Raw genomic sequence first — 27157 nt, 5'->3', positions numbered from 1 at the left:
CTCACCTGTAGCGTATTTTTGTGTATAATGCCAAGTGATAATTTAATTTTTTCCTGCGTGGATTTGAGCTCCAGAATCACAAATTCATATTTACAAAGGCTCCTCATCTGTTCAATTATGTTCAAAACCAGCTGAGTAAGGTCTTTCACAATATCTTTAACCACATCCTTTGGCCTTATCTCTCACCACACCCTTCCATTTTCTTGTCAAACTAGACTCCTTATCGCAGTCACTCTCCTTGAGATATGCCAAAAACTATGCTGTTATTCTCTCCATACATCATGTTCTCCTCCTGTCTTTTTTCCTTACTGAACTGTAAGCTTCTTGTGAAAAAGACAGTATCCAATTCATCTTTGCATCTTCAATACTTAGCAGTGATTGAGTAGATTTTCACATACTTTTCTTACACTTTATTCTGAATTTAATTTGGGCCTTATAGTTGGGCACTTCGACCTAATATTATCCATATCAATACATCTTACTTTTTCACACACAGAAAAAAAAGTTTCCTGTCTTACCTACTTACCATGAAAAGAGTGATTCCAAATCTCAAAATTTTAACAAGAACCCTCAAAATACTTTCAATGAACAGGAACCAAAGCCATCAGATCTGCCTCCCATTTATAGGACAAAGTCTGCGGATGGCGCTAATAGTGACGTCGGTGGGCCTCTTCTGAGGGTCTCGCCTGGACTTGCCACTTTGCAGGAGATGCCAGGGGTTGTCCCTCCTTGACTCAGTTCTGAAGTGAGGCCATGCGCCTGGGAACATGTTCACATCCATCGTCCTTCCCTTCACAGGCGCTGCTTTCCTCTAGATGCCTCGACCCTGCAAAGAAATAACAGGATGTGGAAATCACGCCCGAAGTCGCAGCCTATCCTTACATGGAACGCTGGAGTGTCCACGCGGCTGTTGCATTCCTGACTACAAAGCTCTGGCCTTTGGAGCAGGAGCCACAGTTGGCGCAAAGTTCTCAAGCGCCTTCTAGAATCCCTCCCCGCCTTTCAAGCTGCCTGGTGACGGGGTCCCGCTGGGACCCAGGATCCTCCTCTTTGCGGGTCTGAGTTCTGCGCCCCAGCTTAGGGACAGGTGACCTCATCACACTGATTAACAGTGGCAAGGGGAGACCACCCCGTGCCCACACAGCCGGTTCCGAACGGGAGGGCGCACCAATCGCGGGTTAGCCGGTGGATGGCTTGAACGCAGTCAAGCCATGCGGCGGGTGAGACGACGGCACCCCTGGTGCCCTGCGCCTTCATCCCCGCTCCGAGGCCGCCGTGCGCGCGCCGGGACTACATTTCCCATAGGCCCCCGCGGCGGAGCGCCGCCCAGCCGGACGCCCTCCAGCCGCCTCGCAGCCACGCAGCCGCTGCTCTGGGCCACCCAGCCGCAGAGCCTTTGAAAGACGGCGGGAGGCGGCTGGCGCCATGGCGAGCCCGGGACACCTGCTGTACGCGCTGGGCCTGCTGCTGTGCGCAGCGGTGACACTGCGGCTGTCCGCTGCCCCTGCCTCCACCCAGAAGCCCATCATCGGTAAGAAGGCTCCGTGTCCAGCTTGTGGCCTCCTGGCACGGGCTCCGGGTTGGGCGTCGGGTCTGGGGAAGACCTTGGAGCGAGGGTGCGCCGTGAGCCCGCAGGCACAGCAGGAGATCCGCGCCAGGACGCCCCGTGCATCTGCTGAATCCACGCTGATGCCTGGTTGATTTCACAGGGCTTTAAAGTTGGGAGGGTGGAGAAAACCTTGCAGATTGTTTTATTCTCGGTACACAGCTAGGGATTTCTACGAATTAAGCACATTCTGTGCATGCATCATATTCATTAACATTTCACAAGATGCAATGCGTTGTACGTATAAAAATCGAGTTGACTAGATATTCAGGAAATTATGGTATACCTCGGGTTTTGTCATCTTGAGCAGTGGAGGGCAGTAGTGGCCCGTGTGATCCTAATGCTAATTCTGTGTCGTGTTCAAATGAAGCATGTAATATTTTGTTTCCAAAAAATTTATATTTTAAAAAGTCAAATCCGTTTGCTTTGTCAGAAGGAACATTTGAGAAGGGCAGGAGAAAGCTACCCATGGGAAGTCAGCCTGGAATAAAAATTTGCCAGAAATAATTTATGTCAGCAATTAAGATTGGTTTAATTTTAGCTGTAATATTATGCCATTTATACTGACTTTTTTCTTTCACGAAGAGGAGCACTTTTTTTTTTTTCGTAACTAAATGCAAAAGAGATGAGGGTTTTTTCCTTTATATTGATAGTGCCCAATTTTCAAATGGGTTGTGTATCAATATTTGGAAATTGGACTGCCTTGTTTCATAGCTATTTAAAATAGAGGTTAGAGGAGAATGTAATTCTGTGTGGGTTGGGAATTGTGGGTTCAGGGAGGAGGGAAAAAAGGAGAGGAGGGGTATTCTTTTCCCTTTTCTAGAAACAGTGGTAGTTCAGGGTCAAATGTAGAAAGATTGAATATGCTTTTAGGCACCCTGATCAATTAAGACAAAATAATTAACTGAACACCTACTACATGCAGAGCAAGCATTAAGTTAGGAAGTGCAAAGGATTCAAAGACAAAGAAGCCAAAAAAGTTGTGAGATGGCTTTAAAGTATGGGTGACATTTTGGTCACATTCTGAGGGGCTTGGAACATAGCCTGAACCTTTCTCCCCAGATGGGAAAAGTGAGTATGTGTGGAAGCAAGGGGCGGGGGATAAGTTGATGGAACTTACCTGCTCTCTCTCTCATGTACATATTTTTCTCCTTTCTAGTATCTTGTGTTCACATGTCCCAATTCTCCTTTGTGGCACCTCACCCTTACCTACCCTGTGCCACTCCCATTTCCTAGGACACTCCCTGATTTTTGCCCTACCAAATTTTACTTTCCTTAAGAGGATCCTACCAATCCAAGGAGAGAAAAACAGTCTTACTGAACAGATTTTGGCATTTGGTATATATTAACTGAGTGTCTGAGAAAATGACAGTTGTAAGAAGCTGGGACTACAGACGTGTTGTCTCATGTCACCTGCACAGACGTTGAAAGTGTTCCAAACGGTGGAGTAGTGATTGTTGCGGGCACAGGTGTACTCTCTGGATAAACGTGTTTGAATGGGACTCGGTATTATTCTGGGGCTGAGGTTCCAGTTGTGAGAGGCAGCCAGGGAGGTAGGTGGGGCAGAGCACATAGGGTCTTGTAATAGTTACGAAAGCTTAGGAGCCCATTGAAGTGCAGGGAGGTACACCCCGCAGGGAGGTACACCCTTCTGATCTATCTCTCTGATCTCATTTTCTATCACTTTTCCCTCTAGCTCACACAGGGCTCTGGTCCATATGGACTCCTTGTAATGTGACAGGCACACACCTGATTCAGAGCCTTTGTACTTGCTGTTCCCTCACTCTGGATCTCTCTTCCTCCAGATATCTGCATATGCCTTGCCCCCTCACCTCTCTTAGGTCCTGGATCAAATGCCATGTTCTGCCTTCTCAGGGAGGACTTGCCTGGCAAGCATATTTAGGAGATCCTCTTCCCCGCATAGATGGGACACACCCTCAACCCCAAACACACACCTTCTTCCTCTGCTTTACTTTTCTCCATAGCACTATGTATTTTATCTTGTTTATTTTTTTTGTCTTCTTTCCTTTCCCTCCCACACACTAGAATTAAAGGCCACAGGGCAGTGATTTTCATTTGTTTTATTCATTTATTAGAGGCCCGATGCATGAAGATTTGTGCAAGAATGGGCCTTCCCCTGGCTGCCGGCACCGCCTTTGCTCTGGCCGGAGCTGCCTTTTCGCTCTGGCCCGGAGGTGCCTTTCCGCTTTCCCACGCTGCCCAGAGGCCCAGAGTGGCTGGGGCAGTACAGAACACCTGCGTCGCCGGACACTTGGCGCCCGGGTATGCAAATTAACCTGTCATCTTTGTTGGATTAATTTGTATATTCACTCCTGATTGGCTGGTGGGTGTCATGAAGGTACGGTCAATTTGCATCTTACTCTTTTATTAGTGTAGATTAGTGTAGACGTGTCCTCAGCACCTAGTTCAGTGCCTGCTATGTGGTATGATTTTGTAATATATACTAAGTGAGTGAGTGAATGAATGAATGAATGGTGATAATCAGGTTTCTTACCATGTAGATAACTGGTTGGAGATGGTGGGGGTTATTTAAGAAAGGTTGGAGAGAGACCTTTTAAGAGGCTATTAATTATAATAGCTGGGGGGAGGCAAGATGTTTGTTTGGATTGAGGGAGTTTTGCTGATGTTGGAGAGATGTGGATTGAAGATATTTCCACTCTTGCTTTGTTGTCAAGGAAACAGTGTGTCTTTGAGTGTGTGTGGGAAGAGGCCTCCTTCTAGATATAAGGATCTGTATGTACAGTGAGACCCACTGTAGATCTAAGGCTGCGTGAAGGAGGCTGGTGCTACTGTAAACATGCATTGGGGACTTATTTGGCCTCCCTGATGAGGGCAGAGAGAGGATGCTACTCAGATCAGCTTCCACTGTTCCTTTTATAAAGTTTATGGGTGCACTTGCAGGAAAAGCTTCATATTTAATTCTGGGAATTAAATGAGTAAAGCACAGTAGTCCACCTGAATTTGTAGGGAATAGGTTCCAAGACCCCCAATGGATACCTGAAACCATGGATAATACCAAACCCTAAATATACTTGTACTAGAGGCCGGGTGCATGAAAATTCATGCACTGGATGGGGGGGGGTCCCTCAGCCAGGCATGCCGCCTCTCACAGTCTGGGAGCCCTCAGGGGTGGGAGGTGACTCGGCGATCAGGGGAAGGCGACACCCCCATCACACCTCTACTGCTGCCACTGCTGGTGACGTAAGCCTCGGCCAGCCCTTGTTACCTGAGCCTCTGGCAGCCCTGGGTGGGTGGGCAGCTGCCATCCGAGGCTTGCCTGTGCCTCGGGCTGGCCCTGGGCAGCTGGGCAGCTGCCATTGGCAGCTTGCCTGTGCCTTGAGTCGGCCCTTGGTGGCTGGGGGGCTGAGGAGACTGGACGCCGCCATCTTGTGGCTGTGGGTGCTACCATCTTTGAAGGTGTGGCAGTCAATTAGCATATTCCCTCCTTATTGGCTGTGGGCACCACCATCTTTGTGAGGGTGTGATGGTCAATTAGCATATTCTCTCTTTATTAGATAGGATTTTCATATATATATATATCTGAGGCCCAGTGCTTGAAATTTGTGCACGGAGGTGGGGGGTGTCCCTCAGCCCAGCCTGCACCCTCTCCAATCTGGGACCCCTCAAGGGATGTCCGACTGCCCGTTTAGGCCCGATCCTACCGGGCAGTCGGACATCCCTCTCACAATCCAGGACTGCTGCCTTCTTGATTGCCCCTAACCACATCTGCCTGCCAGCTTGATCACCCCCTAACCACTCCCCTGCCAGCCTGATTGATGCCTAACTGCCCTCCCCTGCCAACCTGATTGCCCCTAACTGCCCTCCCCTGCAGGCCTGGTCACCCCTACTTGCCCTCCCCTGCAGGCCTGGTCACCCCACAACTGCCCTCCCCTGCTGGCCATCTTGTGATGGCCATCTTGTGTCCACATGGAGGCAGCCATCTTTGATCACATGGAGGCAGCCATCTTGTGTTGGAATGATGGTCAATTTGCATATTACTCTTTTATTAGATAGGATATATTTATACATATATACATTTATATGTATATATGATAAATTTTAATTTATAAATTAGGCTCAGTAAGAGATTAGTAACAATAACTAACAAAAAAATAGACCAGTTATAACAATGCAGTTGACCCATATAGTTGAAAATTTGAACATAAGTTAAGTCAAGCCTCCGCATCTGTGGATTCCCAACCCTGGATTAAAAATACTGTTTTTGATCCGTGGTTGGTTGAATCTGCATATGTGGGGATATAGAGGGCCAAGTATATAGTTATTGAAAAAATCATGTGTAAGTGGATCCATACAATTCAATCCTTTGTTCAAGAATCAGCTCTATGCTGTAATAAAAGTTAGGTGAATGTGGTGTCTCTCCCAAAATATCTTATTGTATGTACTCCACTCAACTTTTCCCTTGAGGAAGCACTTCACAGCTTCTCTTTGCCATGTTCGAATTGCCAGCACTGGTCTTGCACTTTGGGGCCATTATTAGGTAAAATAAGCATTACGTGAACTGCTATCCCAGCCAGTCGATGTGCTAACCAAGACAGTTACTAAGAGGTCCGGAGCATCTACAGTGTGAAGATGCTGGATAAAGGGATGGATTCATGTCTGGGGTGGGGTGGAGTGGGATGGCTTGAGATTTCATCATGCCTCGCAGAACAGTGTGCTATATATAACTTATGAATTGTTTATTTCTAGAATTTTCCATTTAATGTTTTTAGACCTCAGGTGACAGTGGGTAGCCAAAACCTCACAAAGTTAAACCTTGGGTAAGGGGGAACTACTGTCGTTATATATATACTAGAAGCTCGATGCACGAAGAGTCGTGCCAGAATGGGCCTCCCTTCCGTGGCTGCTGGCACCGTTTTCGCTCTGGCTGGAGCCGCCTTTCCACCTTCCTATGCTGTTCAGAGGCCCAGAGCAACCGGGGGGCAGGGCGGAACGCCTGTGTCCTGCCCCGCCCCCAGCCGCTTGGTGGCCGTGTATGCAAGTTAACTGCCATCTTTGTTGGGCTAATTTGCATACTCACTCCTGATTGGCTGTGGGCGTCACAAAGGTACGGTCAATTACCATGTTTGTCTATTATTAGGTAAGATATTTTTGTCATTATATTTTTACTGTGATTTGTTTCAGTTTCTGAGCAGGAAAAAGGCAATTGTTTGAAACTAAAACTTTTTTTTTGTAATTTAGGAATATTAATGCAAACATGCAATACTAAGGAAATGAAAAACCTGGGAAAATACTATATTGCTGCATCCTATGTAAAGTATTTGGAGTCTGCAGGTGCAAGAGTTGTACCAGTAAGGTATGATTCAGTATTTTTTACACTGTATAAATAAAGCAGCTGTTTTACCTTTAAAATTAGCTTTTATCTCTAATGCCTCTCTTTTGATTGCATCACTTAAATGTGGTACTACTGCACCTGATTTTTGCCACAGATCTGATGCTTAAAGTCTCTCACTGCATTGCTTAAAGTATGAAGTGATGTTTATCTCTCACATCATTAGAGGTATGTCATATATATTAGATAGAGAATGAAATGATAGTTGTTGTTTTTTTTTTTTACAACCCCAAAGGTGGTCCTCATTAGACAATCGTGAAATTAGTGGAGTAAAATAATCTATAACTTTACCAGCTTTATACCATAATATTAGGGTCGGGGTCCACTTAGGGTATAAAGGAGATTTTTAGAAGATGACTTTAGAAATACCTTCACACTCTACTTTAAAAGTTTGTAAGTAACTAATACAGTAGTATAAACTGCCGGTATAATAGTTTTAAAAGAGCGATACTGGTTTTGTGATGTAATGACCTAGTAAGAATAAAATGATTCGTATCATATATTGATTTGGAAAGAGTTGAATTTTATAACAAACAAAACTTTATGTGTTGACAGTATCTTATCATCCAAAATTAGTATTTTGGAAGCTTCCAGCACCACCCTCCAATCCATTATAAGTGATTTCACACACAAAATACCACTTTTTGCTCTGGGCAAACTGCTTTTATAAATAATTCTGAATTTAAAAACTATAATAAGAGCTTCGGTCTGCACATCAAAGGGTCATAGGTTCAATTCCCAGTCAAGAGCACGTACTTAGGTTGTGGGTTAAATCCCCAGCCCCCGTTCGTGTATTTCTCTTTCAATCAGTGTTTTTCTCTCTCATACTCTCTCCCTCTTTCCCCTCACATCTCCCTCCTTTCCACTCTCTCTCAAAAAAATCAATGGAAAAAAATATCCTCGGTGAGTGAAGATTAACAACAACAACAAAACAACCCCCCAAACAAACAAACAATCTATAACCAAAAATAATGTTCAAATGGAATATTAATAATCAAAATGCAAATATTACAATTTAGAGAATTATATCGCAAAATGGTTCTATGTTTAGCTTCATAAGGATTGTCTTTTTTTAAAAAAATGTATTTCTTTATTGATTTCAGAGAGGAAGGGGAAGGGAGAGAGAGAAACATTAATGATGAGAGAGAATCATTGATTGGTTGCCTCCTGCACACTCCCTACTGGGGATTGAGCCTGCAACCTGGGCATGTGCCATTGGCCGGAATCGAACCTGGAACCCTTCAGTCTGTAGGCCGATGCTCTATCCACTGAGTCAAACCGGCTAGGGCAAGGATTGTCTTCTTACTCGTTCTTTTACATTTAGCTGACTGTACCCCAAGATGAACATTTGCTTTTGATGTTAGTCTTTAATTCCTCAGTAGCAGATCTAATTTTTAAAATGAAATCTTACTTGGAAACCAGATAGCACCAGAGTTTTAGAGCTGCAGAAGAGGCTCCAGGGAATCTTCAGAACAGCCTTTCAAAGTTTTGATCATGGAAGCATTTTCTGCAAGCCGTTCTTCTAGGACATTGGAGATGACGCCCTGGTGGGAAGTAGGAGGGACAAAGGCAGGTGTACCAGTTCAGAGACTTGCAGTAGGCTGTGAAGTGGGGAGGGTTTGGCTTAGAACAGTGGTTGTAGCCTTGATAGGTAAATATTATTTTAAGAAAAATAAACACGACTTGATGACTAATGTAAGGGTACAGGGAGGAAGAGATGAGAAAGACAGAAGTTTTGAAATGGGGGAAGTGTTGAAACCAATGATTCATCACTGAAAATGTGACTGTCAGCATAAAGGTTGATTTCCAGCTTGGGTTCCCAGAGTTCTTTTTAAGTAAATTGCTTGGAATTAGAATCATAGGATCCTATAAAAACCACGTAACACTTGGCAGCTAGATTCCTAGAGTAACCTGCACAGGGTTACCGAACGTAGAACGAGACAGAGGATCTCACTGATAATGTCGGGTTCATTTCTGCAGGTTGGATGCTGGGAGCCAACTCCTGCAGGTTAGAAGGGAAAAGGAGGAGGATGGGAGACATAGGCAGAATTCTGGAATAGGTAAAGAAGTTTGTCTTTGGTCTTCTTTTGTCTTCTTTCTACCACCTTCTCTCTCAGGTGCCTGATGCTCTCACGTTATCCCTGTTTCCCACTGTGGGAGTAGTGGGACCCACAGAGACTCCTCTTCCTGAGAGGTAGCACGTGGCGCCCCACGGGCTGCTTTTGGTTTAAAAATGTGCTTTGTTCACACAGCATTATAAAGCATTTTAAACATTAGCAAATCAGAAGAATTTAATAAAATCTTGACTTTTGGCCTCTTTTTTTTTAAACAAAGTTATCTGGAGCTGATTTGAAGTGGAGCAAGAGCTCTCCACTGGCAGCAATGCCCTTCACGCCTTTTTTTTTTTTTTAATTTAATAAATCTTTATTGTTCAGATTATTACAATTGTTTCTCCTCCCCCCCCCCCCAATATCTCCCCTCCATCCGGTTCCCACCCCACCCTTTGCCCTTACCTCCCCCACACTGTCCTCGTCCATAGGTGTACGATTTTTGTCCAGTCTCTTCCTGCACTTCCCATACCCCTTTGCCCCTGAGAATTATCAGTCCACTCCCTTTCTATGCCCCTGATTCTATTATATTCACCAGTTTATTCTGTTCATCAGATTTTTAATTCACTTGATTTTTAGGTTCACTTGTTGATAGATATGTATTTGTTGTTCATAATTTTTATCTTTACTTTTTTCTTCTTCCTCTTCTTAAAGAATACCTTTCAGCATTTCATATAATACTGGTTTGGTGGTGATGAACTCCTTTAGCTTTTTCTTATCTGTGAAGCTCTTTATCTGACCTTCCATTCTGAATAATAGCTTTGCTGGGTAGAGTAGTCTTGGTTGTAGGTTCTTGCTATTCATCACTTTGAATATTTCTTGCCACTCTTGTCTGGCCTGCATAGTTTCTGTTGAGAAATCAGCTGACAATCGTATGGGTGCTCCCTTGTAGGTAATTAACTGTTTTTCTCTTGCTGCTTTTAATATTCTCTCTTTGTCTTTTGCTCTTGGCATTTTAATTATGATGTGTCTTGGTGTGGTCCTCTTTGGATTCCTTTTGTTTGGGGTTCTGTGCACTTCCTGGACTTGTAAATCTATTTCTTTCACCAGGTGTGGGAAGTTTTCGGTCATTATTTCTTCCAATAGGTTTTCAGTATCTTGCTCTCTCTCTTCTTCTGGCATCCCCATGATTCTGATGTTGGTACGCTTGAAGTTGTCCCAGAGGCTTCTTACACTATCTTCAACTTTTTGGATTCTTTTTTCTTTTTTTTTTGCTTTTCCGGTTGAGTGTTTTTTGCTTCTTTGTATTTCAAATCTTTGACTTGATTCTTGTGTTCCTCTAGTCTGCTGTTGGGTCTCTGTATAATATTTTTTATTTCAGTCAGTGTATGTTTAATTTCTAGTTGGTCCTTTTTCATATCTTCGAGGGTCTCGTTATATTTATCGGCCTTTTCTAGGATATTCTTGAAAAGCCTTATTACTGTGGTTTTGAATTCTATATCCAGTCATTTGTTTTCCTCCAATTCTTTCGTTTGTGATCTGTTTCTTCGTCTCCCCATTTTTCATTGCTTCCCTGAGTTGGTAGGGTAGCTTTGTGTGCTAGGTTTTCTACGTGGCCCAGTGGGTCGGCCTCCCCAGTTAACCTGAGGTGGACACTCTTGGTGCACCCCTTTGTGGACTGTGTATACAGCCTTGTTGTAGTAAGTCTTGATTGTTGTTGGTATCACTGGGAGGTATTGACCTCCAGGCCAGTTGGCTGTGAGGATCAGCTGTGTCTACGCTGGGAGATTTTCCGTGCTGGAGACAGCCTTATAGGATTAGCCTTGCCAGATTGCAAAAGCCTCTGTGCTCAGCTTGGAAGGGGTGGAGTCTCAGGGCGGAGCAGACAGTCTTGGCTTCCCGTCAGCCTTGCCCTTGCACGCGAGTCTCCAGACCTCTGCCTTCCGCGGTTCCTGAGTTTCCGCCTGACAGTCCATATTTCCCCTGTAAGAGCGTGGGTCCCCAGGGGCTCGCCCGTAACTGTGATTCAGTGCAGTCGGAACTGGGGTTCAGTGCAGTCAGGAGCTTCCGACTCCCTTCCGCTAGGGAAAGCCTGTGGTAACCTCCGCAGTCAGTCTTTGTGCGCACTCGCGCCTCCAGATCCCTTCCGCTGCGGCTCCCCTGAGTCTCCAAATCTCCGAGTCTCCGAGTGCCTTTCTCTCTACCTGACAGTCCAAACTCCCCCTGTATGAGCCTGGGCCCACAGGGTTTCGCCCGGGACTGGGGTTCAGTGCAGTCGGAACTGGGGTTCAGTGCAGTCGGGGGCTTCCTTCCCCCTCCTGCCAGAGAAAGCCAGCCAGGCACTCCGCCTCCCTTCCTCTCTGCGCGCGTGTCTCCGTACCTCAGCTCTTTGCCGCTTCTTCTCCGTGAGCTTTCCTCTTTCCTTCTAGTTGTAGAATTTCCACTCAGCCAGCTTTCCTGTGGTTCTGGATGGTGTCCATTCTATCTTTTAGTTGTAGTTTTGAAATTGTTGTGCGGGACAGCAGTTTAGGTGCTTACCTATGCCGCCATCTTGGTTTCTCCTCCACCCTTCACTCCTTGTCATGCTGTGTTATTTGTCATCATTACCTACGGTGTTTTTTTAGTTAAAGAGAGAGGGAACTATTTCTCTTTCTTTGAGAAGTTCTTTTGCTTCAAAAATGTCTGACAACATGCAGATAACATTGCATTGAAAGCATGTGACCTGGCCTATTTTCCCTGGCTGGTCTGTGAGGCACTTGAGTCTGTGACAGCCTCCCTCTCCCAAAACATTCAACAGTTACGCTCTTAATAGTGGTAAGCAGGGGTCAAAACTTCAGCCATGGACAATGTGGAAGCCATTTGTTTAGAATGAATGAAATGACTGAAACTAGCCTACATGCCTAGCTGTCAGAGTCCCTGGGTGTAGCTGAGTGGTCTAAATCCATTCTGTTTCCTGATGGTGGTGGCTGCCCATCCTGATTTAAATATCCATGGGGGAGATTCTGGGTCCTGAATGGTTCCCTTATTATTGGCACAGTTTGGGCAGATTGAACTGGCAAAATACTGGGAATGGGTAAACTCACATTTCGTCTCCCTGTCGCTTCCCAAGTCAGGGCCACCTGCCCATTTATCCGCCATGTAAGAGAATGGTGAGCAGCATTGCAATGTCACCCACTGCTCCGTGGCTCTTTGCCAGAAGGATTATTATAACTTCTGAACAGACCTGAGCTTGCACAGCTCATTTGGAGTTAGAGCAGAGCCCAGAGGGTTTGCTGGCCTAGCACAGCCAAGTTCAGGGCATCAGAGGTGTCTACTTAATAATGTTAGAGGGGTTCCAACTCCCTCCCCCAAAAAACAAACAAACAAACAAACAAACAAGCAAACAAACAAACAAGCAAACAAACAAACAGTCAAACTTTTCCCTGTGGCGGAATTGGACTGTAGTTGATATTTGATCTCAGCCTTCTTCTTTTGCGGCAGGTTGAGAGGGCATTGTGCCTTGTTACTCTCTCACAGAACCATGAGACCGTTACGTGGAGATTTCACGAGCAGGATGCTCTCTTTCCCTGTTCTTGCGTTTTGTTGAACTTCTGGGAGAACAAACCCATCTCTCTGTGACTTAAAGGTTGTATCCAATTGTCACAGAGTAATCCCATCCATCTTCTCTGGAGAAGGGGATAAAATCATCAGTAACTTAGTGATTGTTAGGGGGCCCTGGACGAAATGGACATATTCCTAGGAAAATACAATCTTCCAAAACTCAATCAGGAAGAATCAGAAAACCTGAAAGGCCGATAATTATTGATGAAATTGAAGCAGTAATAATAAAAAAAAAAAACTTCCAGCAAACAAAAGCTCTGGTCCTAACAGCTTTACAGCGGAGTTTTACCAAACATTCAAAGAACTAATAACCTATTCTCAAACTATTCCAAAAAATTAAAGAGAAAGGAACACTTCCAAGCTCTTTCTATGAAGCCAGCATTATCCTAACCCCCAAGCCAGATAAAGACTTTAACAAAGAAAGAGAACTACAGGCCAATATCCCTGATGAACATAGATGATAAAATCCTCAACAAAATATTAGAAAATCGGATCCAGCAATATATTAAAAAGATCATACACCATGACCAAGTGGAATTTATTGCGGGGATGCAAGGCTGGTACAATATCCGCAAATCAATAAATGTGATATAGCACAATAACAGATTGCAAGATAAAAATCACATAGTCATATCAATTGAAGCAGAAAAAGTATTAGATAAAATCCAACACCCTTTTCTGATAAAAACTGTCAGCGAAGTGGGAATAGAGGGATCATACCTCAACATAATAAGAGCCTTGATATGATAAACCTATAGCCAACATCATACTCAATGGGCAAAAACTAAAACTATTTCCCCTAAGAACAAGAACAAGACAGGGATGTCCATTTTCACCACTCCTGTTCAACATAGTACTAGCCATAATGATCAGACAAGAAAAAGAAAGAAAAGGCATCCAAATTGGAAAGGAGGGAATAAAACAGTCATTATTTGCTGATGACATGATATTGTACACAGAACCCTAAAGACTCCATCAAAACACTACTAGATTTAATAAATGAATTTGGCAACAAAATTAACACCCAGAAATCTATGGCATTTTTATATACCAATAATAAACTCTCAGAAGGAGAAACTAAAAAAAAAAAAAAAATCTCATTTACCATTGCAACAAGAAAATAAAGATACTTAGTAATAAACTTAACCAAGGAGGTAAAAGATCTGGACGTTTCTCCAGATTGAAAAAAGAGATAGAAGAAGATATAAACAGTGGAAGAATTCACGGGGTGTTTGACGAAGGTGCCTCAGAATAATTCACGGGCAGATTAGGCTATTCCAGTGGTCAGCAAACTCATTAGTCAACAGAGCCAAATATCAGCAGTACAACGACTGAAATTTCTTTTGAGAGCCAAATTTTTTAAACTTAAACTTCTTCTATCGCCACTTCTTCAAAATAGACTCGCCCAGGCCGTGGTATTTTGTGGAAGAACCACACTCAAGGGGCCAAAGAGCCGCATGTGGCTCGTGAGCCGTGGTTTGCCGACCACTGGGCTAGTCTACAGTGATCTGCATGTAATCCCTCCCTAGATCTAACTCTTCTGACTTTTGAATACACAGTAGTCCCTAGACCAGCCGTGGGCAAACTACGGCCTGCTGGCCGGATCCGGCCCGTTCGGCTGTTCTATCCGGCCCGTGGAGCCGAAAGAGCGGAGGGTTCTCTTTACTTTGAATTTATATTAGTTCACACAAACACTCCATCCATGCTTTTGTTCCGGCCCTCCGGTCCAGTTTAAGAACCCATTGTGGCCCTTGAGTCAAAAAGTTTGCCCACGGCTGCCCTAGACCTTTACAGTTGGTGGTGGGGAGGAGTGAAACATGGTGGAGGCTTTTCTATGGATTGTTTTTATCTGCCAAAGCTGCCTGGAGTTAAGACAGGCATGTTAATACATATCTGTTTTGACCTTACATAAAATTACTGATTGGCTAGTGGAGAAATTACCAGTGCTTAAATCTTGTGTTTTTTTTAAAAATATTTTTTTCATTTTTCAATTATTGTTGACATATACAATATTAAATTAGTTTCAGGTGTACAGCATAGTGATTAGGCATTTGTATAATTTATGAAGGGATCCCCGATAAGTCTATTTAGTACCCATCTGACCATACATAGTTATTACAATACTAGAGGCCTGGTGCATGGGTAGGGTTCCTAGGCCTGGCTGGCGATCAAGCCGATCTCTGTGGGGTGACTGGCGGGGTGATTGGCCCCCCTCCCTCCCCCCCCCCCGCCCCCCCCCGCTCGCACCCACCTTGGCCAGTCTGGTGCCACCCACTTGCCAGCCCTGCCCCCCACCACTGGTCGCCTCCTCCTCTGTGGGGTGACCAGCAGGGCAATCATGGGACATCCTGCTGGCACCCCCATTGGCTGGCCTGGGGCCTGTGGGCTGGGGGCAGCTCCTGCGTTGAGCGTCTGCCCCCTGGTGGTCAGTGCGCATCATAGCAACTGGTTATTCTGCCGTTCAGTCAATTTGCATATTAGGCTTTTATTATATAGGATTATTGACTATATATATATATATATATATATATTTTTTTTTAAACTATATTTCTTATGCTGTACTTTACATCCCTGTGACTACTGTTATATATGGCAATTTGTACATTTTAATCCCTTCACCTTTTTCACCTATTCCCATAACCCCCTTCCCATCTGGTAACCATCAATTTGTTCTCTGTATTCCCAAATCCCATGGTCTTTCGTATTTTGCATATGAACACATACTTCACAATATTAAATTATATTAGACCACAGGAAAGCATGTTTACTTGTATGATTGCCAAAACAAGGATATAATTGTGTGGCTTTCATGTAGTTTGAAAAGATGCCTCTAAGAAGGTAGAGAGGTGATATCCCTTAGTATTTAAGAATTATTTTTCCAGCCTGCTGACTGAAGGGTCCCAGGTTCGATTCCGGTCAAGGGCACGTACCTTGGTTGCGGGCACTTCCCCAGTAGGGGGTGTGCAGGAGGCAGCTGATCAATGTTTCTCTCTCATCGAAGTTTCTAACTCTCTATCCCTCTCCCTTCCTCTCTGTAAAAAATCAATAAAATATATATATTTTAAAAAGACTCTTCCTTTAAAAAAAAAAGAATTATTTTTCATCTGGCTTTTAACAATAATGTGGTGACTTCATTTAGAGCCTGACTGTTTTCTTAGGTTTGTGAAATGGATGTTTTGTCACTGTTTTTCTTGTTTTCAGGCTTGATCTTACAGATGAAGAGTATGTAAAGCTTTTCCAATCCATTAATGGGTAAGTTGGCAGCACTGGCGTGATACGGTGTGTGAGGTCTATGTAGTCTGCTCTTGCAAAAAAGTACACATAAGAATTCCACGTGTTTCTGTGTAACTGTCTTACGGTGGTGTACCATTAGTTTTCTGAGTTCTTTCAGAGGAATTATATTGTTGAGAGAGAGATGCAATTGTCCTGCAGAGAAGGAAGCTTAAGAAATTAATGTCACACAGTAGACATATATCATTTTTTAAAATGTGTGACATATGCTTTGTTCTTTTAATGCCTGTCTTAAGTATTTTGAAGCCACTTTGAATGGCACGGCGTACTGCTTGCTTGGGGGATTTATAAATCTTAAGCCTAAGGATACTATTCAGTTCTCCGGATACTATTCATTTCTCTTTCAGAAGGTAATTTGAATAGAACTTGGAAAAAATTGTCTGTACTGTGGCATCACCAAAAAAGTTATGAAGGGTTACCTCACAGAGAAAAAACCTTTAGTAATATGAAAAAATGTTCAACCTTATGCATAATTAAGGGAAATCTAAATAGCAATTAAAAACATTTTTAAAAACTATCAAGTTGACAAAGATTAGAACATTTGTTAATATTGTTTGGTGAAGATGTGAAGAAACAAGTATCCTCATGCTTTGCTTATGGCTGTGTAAGTTACATAGTCTTTTGAGGGCCAGTTCTGTAATACCTATTGCAGTTAAAAATGCACATACCCTTTGAGCCAGGAAATCCTTTATAAGGAATATCGTTTCATAAGTATATACCCCCCATATGTGTAGAGTTGGGTCCATCATATGCACTATAGTACTGTTTGACATACACTCAATTTCGAAGCCACCCATTAGTCCATCAGTTGAGAATTGGGTAAATAAAGGAGGCTGTCTACATCTGATAGAATGTATACAGGTTAATATCGGGATACCTGTCGGTGCTGCTTTGGACACTGTTGTTACTTGAACAATGTGATATTATATGAAAACAAGGCACATAGTCGTGTGTGTAGTATACTCCCATTCTTTGGTTCTTAAGGTGGGGGTGAGGGTGACATGTGTAACATAAATCTGTCAGGTCAACGCAGCAGGTTTTATTGGTGGTTGTGCCAGATTGGGAGTGGGATGGAGGGAGTCTATGTTACTGTAAAGTTTTTATAAAAAGAGCTTTTTAAAAAAACTTTTAAAAGCTGCATTCATTTATTACAATTTTTTTTTAAAAAGGCTATGTTCAAAACTTGCCTTCAGACTTCAGTTCTTTTTTTGTTGTTGTTTAAAGATCTACTTTTCTTTTATTTATTTATTTATTTATTTATTTATTTATTTACTTACTTACTTACTTACTTACTTACTTTAGTCTCCTTTTTCCCCAATTACCACCCCCCCAGTCATTCCCACCCCCAGCAAGCCCCCACTGCCCCAGTGTCTGTGTCCATTGGTTATGCTAATACATATGCATATAAGTCCTTTGGTTGCTCTCTAACCCCTCTCCCCTAACATTTGTCTCTAGATTGATCTATTCTTGTTCATCAAACAGACTTCAGTTCAATTTGGTTCAGTAAATATTTACTATAAAATCAGTTCAGTTTAGCAAAACATTTAAAATGCCCGTTATGTTCAGTGTCCTTTGGCCCGGGCAAGGAAAAACAAACCCAGGCTGGACTCGACGCCAGAACCTCCACATGCACACCAGGAAGTGAGCCCGGCTCTGCCGCGGCAGAAGCTCCTCCAGGGGCCCTGTGAGGCAGTAGAGCCCACCCCGTTGTGGGGGTGCCCAGAGACGGAAAGGCAGAGGCAGGCTTTAAAGGAGTCTGTCAGCTGGGAGGGGCAGTCAAGCTTTCCTTGATGGAAGGGTTTTGTGCTTGAACAGACCAGGTTTGATCAGAGGCAGCTTTTCACGTACTGAGTTGATGAAAAGCGGGACCTGCTAATGGGTCTTCATTAATCCACTTTGAATGGCAGCATTTTCTGCATGTTTGTGTGGCAGGTGCTCCACCTCATACTTTGTATGTTTCTTACTGGACTGTGGTCTCACTAACAGCAAAACGTACTCCTCTTTGGCTGTCCAGGCTAATGCTGAGCCTGGCTCATGCTAGAAGCAGAGTATAGTTGTTGAATGAACAACCATCTCAGCAGCATTATTTCACATATCTCAAATTCATATTTAAGTATTTTCAAAATGTTAATACCTTTAACCTAACTTTTATAATCTCTTTGGACTATCCCTGCTTATTTCAAGACTTGTTATAATGTTTAAAGTTTAGAATTAGTTTAAAGAGTTGATGTAAAAACAGTAAATATTTTTCTATATCTCACCTTTATGGGTAGAATAAAATAAAATGAAATGTTTGCTACTTCCCCACTTTCCCCCACCTAGACTTCTAGAAATGGGGTTGTGTTCTTTTTCAAAACTCTTCTAATCCCATGATTATTACTGAAGAGATTTCAGGGTGATAATATAGCATTAAATTCTCATGGATATTTAATTTTAGCTTACATATATTTTTATGATCAGTTTGTTCTTTATGGGTAAGAAAAACTTCTTTGTGAGCCTTACCTGTCTCATGATTAATGGACCTCTAGTTGATGCTGGCATCACAGATCACCTTCATTAAACATACCTGTACTTCGGATGTTATCTCTACTTGATTTCTAGCTCTGTGTACTCTCTCCCCCTACCCCATTTATTCACCTTAAGTTATCCGTACCAACAATAAACTTGTTTATCAAAGGAGTTTTGGAAGAATATGCACAAAAGTATTTTTAGCTGCAATAATTTACAAATGGGTAGGACTGTAAATATTTCATATTTTCTTTTGCCTTAGTTTTCTCATTTTCTGTAATGACCTTGTTGCTCATGTAATAAGGAAGGAGCTGTTTTGAAATAAAAAGATGGTTTGGTTTCTGTGGGGCGGGGTGGAAATGCATCCTTTCGGATGTTGTTTCAGGGTCCTCTTCCCTGGAGGAAGCGTTAACCTCAAGAAGTCAGGTTATGCCCGCACGGCCGAAATATTTTACAGCCTTGCCACACAGGTAAATATCAGTTGTTTCTTATTATTCCAGATGGGGTTTTAAAAAATACAAGTTTTTATTTATCTTTCTTAAAGAGAGAGGAAGGGGGAAGGAGAGATAGAAACATAATGAGAGAGAATCATCCATCAGCTGCCTCCTGCTTGTCCCCTATTGGGGATCGAGCCTGCAACCCAGGCATGTGCCCTGACCGGGAATCGAGCCTGCGACTTTTTGGTGCACGGGAGGACCCACAACAACCGGGGCCCAGATGGGTTTTTGTGATTTGCCATGGGGATAATTCCTTTTCAGGCATACGGTAATACTTCCTCCATAGTTACTCTAGCCTCATCGTCCCCTCACCTCTTGAGGTGTCTGCTCATGAGCAGCCAGTGGTGGCTATCGCTCATTTTCTGTTTCATGTAATTCTGGGCTCCGGGGCCCTTCAGGGCCTTGCTGACTGGCCCTCTCTATTTGTGCTCTCTAATGTGAACCGGGTCCTCAGGGTGGCTTAGTAGGCTGTTTTTATTACGTACTGGGCGTTAGTCACATATTACCGATTTTCATCTCCTCTTGAAAGCTGCTCTTTGTCCCCACCTAGTCGATGTATCTATAAATTCTGAGATAACGGAGGAAAGAGTGTGTTCAAAACCAGACAATTATCCAAAGCGACAAGATTTATAGAAGATGTAAAAATAGGCATTTTATCTAGCCTTGTCTTTGATATTTATAGTCCCTGTTACTTGTATTACTGGGTAGGTGACTGGCAGATGTCAGTTTCTTTCCCAAAACAACTGAGGTTGGATAGCTTGTTGGATTAAAACCGAGTTATTCTGTGGCAGCTTGGAGACTAAATGGCAGCTTACTTTTGGAACCTGGAAAATGCTTCAGAAATCCATGTATCTCTCAGGTGCCAGCCTTGTAATGACAAACCAAATGTACGATTTTTGTTTTGAAAAGGTTGAATAAGTTTCGTTTTCTCTTTCAAAGAGTTTTGATGATGGAGACTACTTTCCTGTGTGGGGCACATGCCTTGGATTTGAAGAGCTTTCCTATCTGGTCAGTGGAGAGTTACTGTTAACGCACACAAATACTGTAGCAGTCACACTGCCGCTGAACTTCAGTGAAGGTAAGAATTCTCTTTTTGACTCTTTAAGAAATGTTAGCTGGGCAAGATTAGGAAGTAGCAAATATCAAGTAAAAAGTGCTCATGACATTTATTAATTTTTAAATTATTTACACAGGCTAGAGATGTAAATGATCATGTTTGTACTCAAATTATGAGGATGGCTTAAGAAATTTTAAATTTTGATAACTCATTGCTTTGACCGGAGATTAGTGATTTCAGTGGATTTTATTTTTCTGGATTTAAATTCTTTCCCTTGTACTTACCTTGTTTCAGGTATACTGCGGAGCAGAATGTTCCAGAATTTTCCTGCTGACTTGTTGCTGTCCTTAGAATTAGAACCTCTGACTTCAAATTTCCACAAGTGGAGCCTCTCCAAGATGGTATCATATTAATTATGTAATGAAATCAATGCATTTAGATTAATTATAGGAGTAATTATTTTATTTTTATACTCCAGAATTTTACGAAGAATGAAAAACTAAAGGCATTTTTCAATGTACTAACTACAAATACTGATGGCAAGATTGAGTTTATTTCAACAATGGAAGGTATATGTCACTCTACATGTACACTTTTCACATATTATGTTTATTAGTTTTGATTTTATAGTTTTTTTTTTAAATGAATATAATCACAATAACTTCAGGGTCTGAAGATCAAAATTAGGGCACTTTTGGAGATAGGAACTGTGTTTTGTTCATGTTCCAGAGCAGTTGTGGCTTACCTGGATCATCTAGGTCAGTGGTCGGCAAACCGCGGCTCGCGAGCCACATGCAACTCTTTGGCCCCTTGAGTGTGGCTCTTCCACAAAATACCACGGCCTGGGCGAGTCTATTTTGAAGAAGTGGCGTTAGAAGAAGTTTAAGTTTAAAAAATTTGTCTCTCGCCGAAACTGGTTTGGCTCAGTGGATAGAGCGTCGGCCTGCGGACTGAAGGGTCCCAGGTTCGATTCCGGTCAGGGGCATGTACCTTGGTTGCAGGCACGTCCCCAGTAGGGGGTGTGCAGGAGGCAGCTGATCGATGTTTCTCTCTCATCGATGTTTCTAACTCTATCCCTCTCCCTTCCTCTCTGTAAAAAATCAATAAAATATATTTAAAAAAAATAAAAAAATAAAAAATTTGTCTCTCAAAAGAAATTTCAATCGTTGCACTGTTGATATTTGGCTCTGTTGACTAATGAGTTTGCCGACCACTGATCTAGGTGGTGGTGGGGTGAAGAAGGGAAGAAAAGAGAGTGATGAAGAAATAAATAGAGACAGTGTCCTCTCTTTTAAGAAAAAAAAAATTATCGAACTTATTGGGGTAACATTGGTTAATAAAATTATAAAGTTTTGAGGTATACAGTTCTATAAATACATCATCTGTATTTTGTATTGTGTGCTCACCACTCAAAGTCAAGTCTCCTTCCATCATCATTTTTCCCCCTTTTACTCTCTTTTTCCTCCCCCACCCCCTTCCCCATGATCATCACCACACTGCTGTCTGTGTCTATGAGTATTTTATTTTTTTGCCCAATCCCTTCGCCTTTTTCACCCAGCAGTAATGTGGATTAAGTACTTTGACAGGTTCTCCTCCAGACAACGACAAAAGGTGCAACTGACATACATCAAAACATCTTCCTAAATACATTGATGAAATGGCGAGAAAATAAGGATACTCGGGCTAAAAACTCACAAGGGCTGAGTGGAGTATTTGGGTGGGGCCCCCTGGAAGGAGGTGATGGGGTGATAGCTCCTGGAATCTGGAAGGCAGAGAGCACCAAATGTCTGCTTGGTTTTGAACCAAGGACCTCTTGTGTGTGAGGCGAGCCAGATGACCGCTACACCACAGAAACCCGCTGCAGTGGGGTATTTAAATCAGCATTCCTGTTAATACGGAGAACTAGAGGCAAGGCTTAGGACTCCCCTACATTGAGATGACCCCATGGAGCAGGACCTGAAGGCTGCACCCTCCATGAATCCTGCCTGCAGAGCTGCAAGGAGACCTGCCCATCTCGAGTCCTGGCTTGAAGGCGGGGGTGGTAAACAGGCCTTGAGCATTCAGACGGCAGGCTCGAGTGTGGCCTGCATTGTACTAACTGGGAAGTTCGAGAAATCTCAGCTCAAAAATGTTTGTTTAAAGTTGTCTCAGAGGCTCAACTATTTTCCTTTACTCTGATGATCTAGTAAAGCGAATCTTATTACAGATTGTAAAAGGTTGGAAATCAGTGAATTACTGTATTGTGACTGTGAACTGAAATTTTTTGTGTCTGAGAACATGCACAGTTTTACTTTGAGTTAGTGAGTTAAAGTACGTTTACACAGGACGTAAAATGTAATTTCGTTGTAAGTAACATAGTAGATACTCTCACTGCTTACTACTTACTCGTTTGTGTTTTTCATGCAGGGTACAAGTATCCAGTGTATGCCGTCCAGTGGCATCCAGAGAAATCTCCTTACGAGTGGGGGTTATTTAATGGCATTTCCCATGCACCCAACGCTGTGAAGGCTGCATTTTATTTAGCAGAGTTCTTTGTTTCTGAAGGTAATATGTGGGTACATAATCCTATCACTCCATTAGTGTAGTTTTGAAGGAAATGCCCTCATCTGAACTTTTATATACTCTTGCTCTATATAAATGCTTTTAAAAAAAAACTTTTAAAACAATCATTGTGAAAGCCCTGAAATTGAGGTATAAGGCATTCAAACAAAACCAGGACAATGATTTCAATTAATAGCATTGTGTGCTCTAAAATGTGCTGAATACTTGAAGAACGGTATAAAGACTTGAATTATTTTTTTCCTTTCTTTCTTGAATACTTTTTAATATTCTCCCCTACTAGTCGTCTTTTTAGAAATAATGCTTTAGTTATAACATGCTCTGAGAATTAGATGTTACATTTTCAAGGCAATTATATAAACTGAGTATATACTCATCCTTCTGTGACTTTAAGGCTGCCCATCTGTAGGCATGGGCACATAGGAGAAAGTTCAGCTTTGCTTGTTTTTTTTCATGCTGTGTTTGTGGGTAGAATTGAGAATTAGATGCTTATGTTTTAGTTGAGTAATTCTGGGATAAGACAGAGCTACAAGCACCACTTGCAAGGGGCAGGCATCACTCTGGTGAGGCGTGGCCATTGAACCCTTCAGCAAGCCTTGTTGGCGTCTCTCTAAGCTTGGCCTAAGCTTTTAGCAACCCTCCTGCCCACACTGAGTCCACTCTGGTTTAGAATTATACTCAGAGGAATGGGCAATTTCATGACAAAAATCCCAAGTTAAAAGAAAAAAACAGTTCTCCATGTGTAGTATTAGTTCCAAGAAGCATTTTCATGTCTTGTGTGTCCGAGTAAATGAGAACAGGGTGGAGCAGTTGGCTGCAGTGTTGTCCCATGGCAGGGCTATTATTTGTTCTTTATTTTCTAGCTAGAGGCCAGTGCACAAATTCGTGCACGGGTGGGATCCCTCAGGGTGGCCTACGGGGATCGGGCCCCAGCTCTTGCCCTCAGCCTTGCAGCCCCCCCGGCACCACCCCCTGAACTGCTCTACCATCCCACCTGGCTCCCTCAGTGCCTGGGAGCTGGGCGGCGGTCCCGGGCTATCAGGCCCCCCGCTCACACCCACCTTGGCCTGGCGCCACCCGCTCACCTGCTCCACCATCCTGCCGCAGTCCCACTCTCATTGGGGCCCATTGCGGCCGGCAGCGCCTCCACTGCTGCCCACTGCCAATGCCATATCGCCAATGCCTGCCGTGTTCTGTGCCACCCCCTGGTGGTCAGTGCATGTCATAGCGAGCGTTAGAACTCCCGGTTGAACTCCTGGTCAAACAATTTGCATATTAGGCTTTTATTATATAGGATATCCTTGTTTTAAAACATGCCACAACAGCCTACAGTTACTTTATCTTGATTTTAGGAAAATGTCTGAGCCTTTACCTTCTTACATTCACACTTGACCCATGCCCCCTTCTCTGTGCCTCTCACAGTTCTGCCTGACCTGTGGAAACTGCCTCACGGCCCCTCCTGACACCTCTTTGCCAGTTTCTTCATCCTCTTCACTCTCGAAGCATCTTGATGAAGATAGACTATAAAAACATTACTATGTACAATTCTGTGTGGTTACTAGACTCGACTTCTTGTGTGTTAGAACCTTGCCCTGGTTATATTTCTACCCCCAGTCTCTGCATTAAATCCCATACACAGTAGGCACTTAGTAAGTGATGAATGGGGCGTGAGCATCCCCTTTGGTCTGGGTGGGGCAGACGTGCAGCTGTGTCAGCAGGTAACTGCCCTACATCAGGTGCCCTTTTATTTGGGGGAAGTTCTATAAGGTATGTTTCCTTTTGGGTACTATTTTCCCATTTAATACTGATGATAGGATGAGATATTGTAAAGTAACCTTTAGAAAATGATATCCTATCCTTTTAAAAATTCACATTTTCTTTTTCTTGCAGCTCGGAAAAACGGTCATCATTTTCAATCTGCTGTTGAAGAGAATGAAGCACTGATTTATCAGTTCCATCCCGTCTATAGTGGAAATATTTCTTCATTTCAGCAAATTTATATATTTAATTGAAAGCTTTCCATATGTTGACAGAAATTTTGAATAATTCCATGATGAAATTGTTTTAATAACTTGTTACTCATGGCAGTAATGGAAAGCCACTGAGATTTTGTCTCTATGTTGTTACTAGCTCTGCATCTTTATTCAGTATATTTGACTATATCACATTTGATAATTAGTGCGACAGATAAACAGTCATAGTGTATTTCATGTAAAAGCTTTCTTTTATCTCAAGACTAAAAAAAATTCATTTATTGAAAATACAGATAATTTATTTTTTTCTGATTGATTCTGGAAATAAACACCACCCCCTACCCAGTCTAACCATCCTTGCTGAAGACTTTAAATCCTACCTCCAGTTCACTGCGTTATCTCTCTCCTTTGAGTCTCAGGAGTATTCAGGCCCTCAATAACTACTTGTGACTATTTATGATGAACTTTTTCCCCCATGGAAAATAATTTGAAAGCTGTCATACATTTATTTGGGTGCATCCTATCTAATAAAAGGGTAATATGCAAATTAACTGTCACTACACGACAAATATGGCGGCGCCCATAGCCACAAATATGGCTGCACCCATAGCTACAAAGATGGCAGCGTGGGCTGGAGCCACGGAGCCGGTGGAGCGGGTGGGAGGCTTGGTGATGAAGGAAGCCAAGCCTCCTACATGTCCAGGCCGGCCGCTGAGGGAGACATGCAGGGAGTGAACGAGGTTCCCTGTCTTGGGGTTCCAAATCCGCCATTGGTTCCTTTCACCGCTGATTCCTCTCCTTGCAGGTATCCACACAAAAGCGGTTCTGTGCAAATATGTCATGTCCTTATGGGTGAATCCTAAACCAAATGAGTGTCACATCTGGGCAACCTAACTCCCATTAGAAAAAGGACCTGGGAGGAGGGACTTAGGAATCACGAAGCCATCGTGACCTGCTCGGTCTCCGGAACTGCTGTCAAACACAGGCCGTCTGAGACCCTCCCAAACACCACCTGAGCTAAACCTGAGAACCAAGGTATTTTCAAGGCCCAAAGTTGACGGGGGTAAGGGGGCAGGGGAGCAAAGCAAGCAGAACAGCCAACTCAACCAAAGACGCAGGAGCCTAAGAGAACGCAGAGAAATGTCCTGGCCATCCATGCCCTCCCGCAGACGTGGTGCCCACACCCAGCTGGGGGCAGGGGGTGCGTACGTGCAGAATTTAAGGCCTCCAGCAGGAGGGAAAGTCGAAGCATGCCTAAGGATTCTTTGTACATGTCCCACAGTGGAGAAGCAGAGTCAGAATCAAGAAGCGAAGTCTTACCTCAGCGCTGGGGTGTTTAAAAGTATCTAAAAATAGCAGTTCCATCGCCTGCAGCACTTCGGTGTCCAAAGAACTAGCGCCCAAACCTTGGCCTATCCGGAAGCTCGGTGCTGCTGGAAGTTGCTGGCCCCGCCTTCTCCAGCAGGGTGGAGAAAGTCTGAGAGGTGAGGTGGATAGGTGGCTCCAGTGGTCCAAATCCTGTCGCTGTGTCTGTGACCTAGCCTCTGCGCCCTCCAGGACAGCTTCAGTACCAGTGCCGAGGAGGCTTTGGAGAGGGTAGTGGTGAGGAGAATGCTTCTGACTCTGGATACCAGTGAAACTGCTGTCAAGAGCCTTTCTAGGGCTGGCAGGAAAACGCAGCAATGAGGGAAGAATAATGTCTCAAAACGAAGAGGTTGGTTTTTATTTTTCTCATCAGCAAAATATGAATATTACCTAAACCAGTGGTCGGCAAACCGCGGCTCGCGAGCCACATGCTTTGCCACTCTGTTGACTAATGAGTTTGCTGACTACTGAACTAGACTAAATGTTACCGTGTAGTTGGAAGCTGTGAGGATTAGGCAATTGTGGCATATTGTGTGCAAAGAGGTAAAGGGTAGTATATGACAGTGGTCGGCAAACTCATTAGTCAACAGAGCGGCAAACCGCTCGCATGTGGCTCGCGAGCTGCGGTTTGCTGACCACTGACCTAAACCACAGACTCTGTGAGAATTAATTGAAATAAAACTCCAGAAATTGTATAACAGCCAGTCTGAAGTGGATAAGTTGGTTGAACGTGAGCGTGGCCCTGTGCACGGGAAGGTTGCAGGTTCGATTCCAGGTCAGGGAACATACCTGGCACATACCTGGGTTTCAAGTTGGATCCCTGGTCAGGGCTCCTAAGGAAGGCAATTGAAGGGATGTTTCTTACATTGATGCTTCTCTCTTTCTATCCCTCTCCCTTCCACTCTCTCTAAAAATCAATGGAAAAATGAATTAATGCCGTATCTACAAATGTGGATAATCTAAAAAGAAAGAAAAATAAGTGTGTGTGTGTGTGTGTGGGGGGGGGGGGGGGCCTAACCAGTTTGGCTCAGTGGATAGAGCAATAAGATATATTTAGAAGAAAAAAAAAAAACGGTAAAAGAGGTTGAATGTGTACTGTATAATTTAAAGAGTGTAAAATAATATAACTTTTTAAAAATATATTTTATTGATTTTTTACAGAGAGGAAGGGAGAGAGAGAGTTAGAAACATTGATGAGAGAGAAACATAGATCAACTGCCTCCTGCACACCCCTACTGGGGATGTGCCTGCAACAAAGGTACATGCCCTTGACTGGAATTGA

The 27157-nt window shown here is 43.3% G+C and overlaps 1 protein-coding gene across 1 annotated transcript; it reads left to right on the top strand.

Moving 5' to 3' along the window:
- Positions 1-1103: 1103 nt before the first annotated feature.
- Positions 1104-26568, top strand: GGH (gamma-glutamyl hydrolase). The gene is made up of 9 exons (XM_080646333.1): positions 1104-1531; positions 6827-6941; positions 15827-15877; positions 18810-18894; positions 19861-19999; positions 20273-20379; positions 20457-20547; positions 22385-22522; positions 24428-26568. Exons 1-9 carry the CDS (start codon positions 1426-1428, stop codon positions 24547-24549), a joined length of 954 nt encoding a protein of 317 aa, XP_080502459.1. The 5' UTR covers positions 1104-1425; the 3' UTR covers positions 24550-26568.
- The last annotated feature ends 589 nt before the right edge of the window (positions 26569-27157 follow it).

This window comes from Plecotus auritus (genome assembly GCF_963455305.1).
Source record: "Plecotus auritus genome assembly, chromosome: 11".
Classification (NCBI taxonomy): Eukaryota; Metazoa; Chordata; class Mammalia; order Chiroptera; family Vespertilionidae; genus Plecotus; species Plecotus auritus.
Note: the sequence above shows the minus strand (reverse complement) of the source record. Positions and strands in the feature narration are given on the sequence as shown.

Excerpts from the sequence above, each read along its gene's own strand:
- GGH (XM_080646333.1), top strand. The coding sequence starts at position 1,426 with ATGGCGAGCCCGGGACACCTGCTGTACGCGCTGGGCCTGCTGCTGTGC. Across the intron at positions 18,895-19,860 it reads TTTACAGCCTTGCCACACAG|AGTTTTGATGATGGAGACTA; the intron begins GTAAATATCAGT and ends TCTCTTTCAAAG. Across the intron at positions 22,523-24,427 it reads AGAGTTCTTTGTTTCTGAAG|CTCGGAAAAACGGTCATCAT; the intron begins GTAATATGTGGG and ends TTTTTCTTGCAG.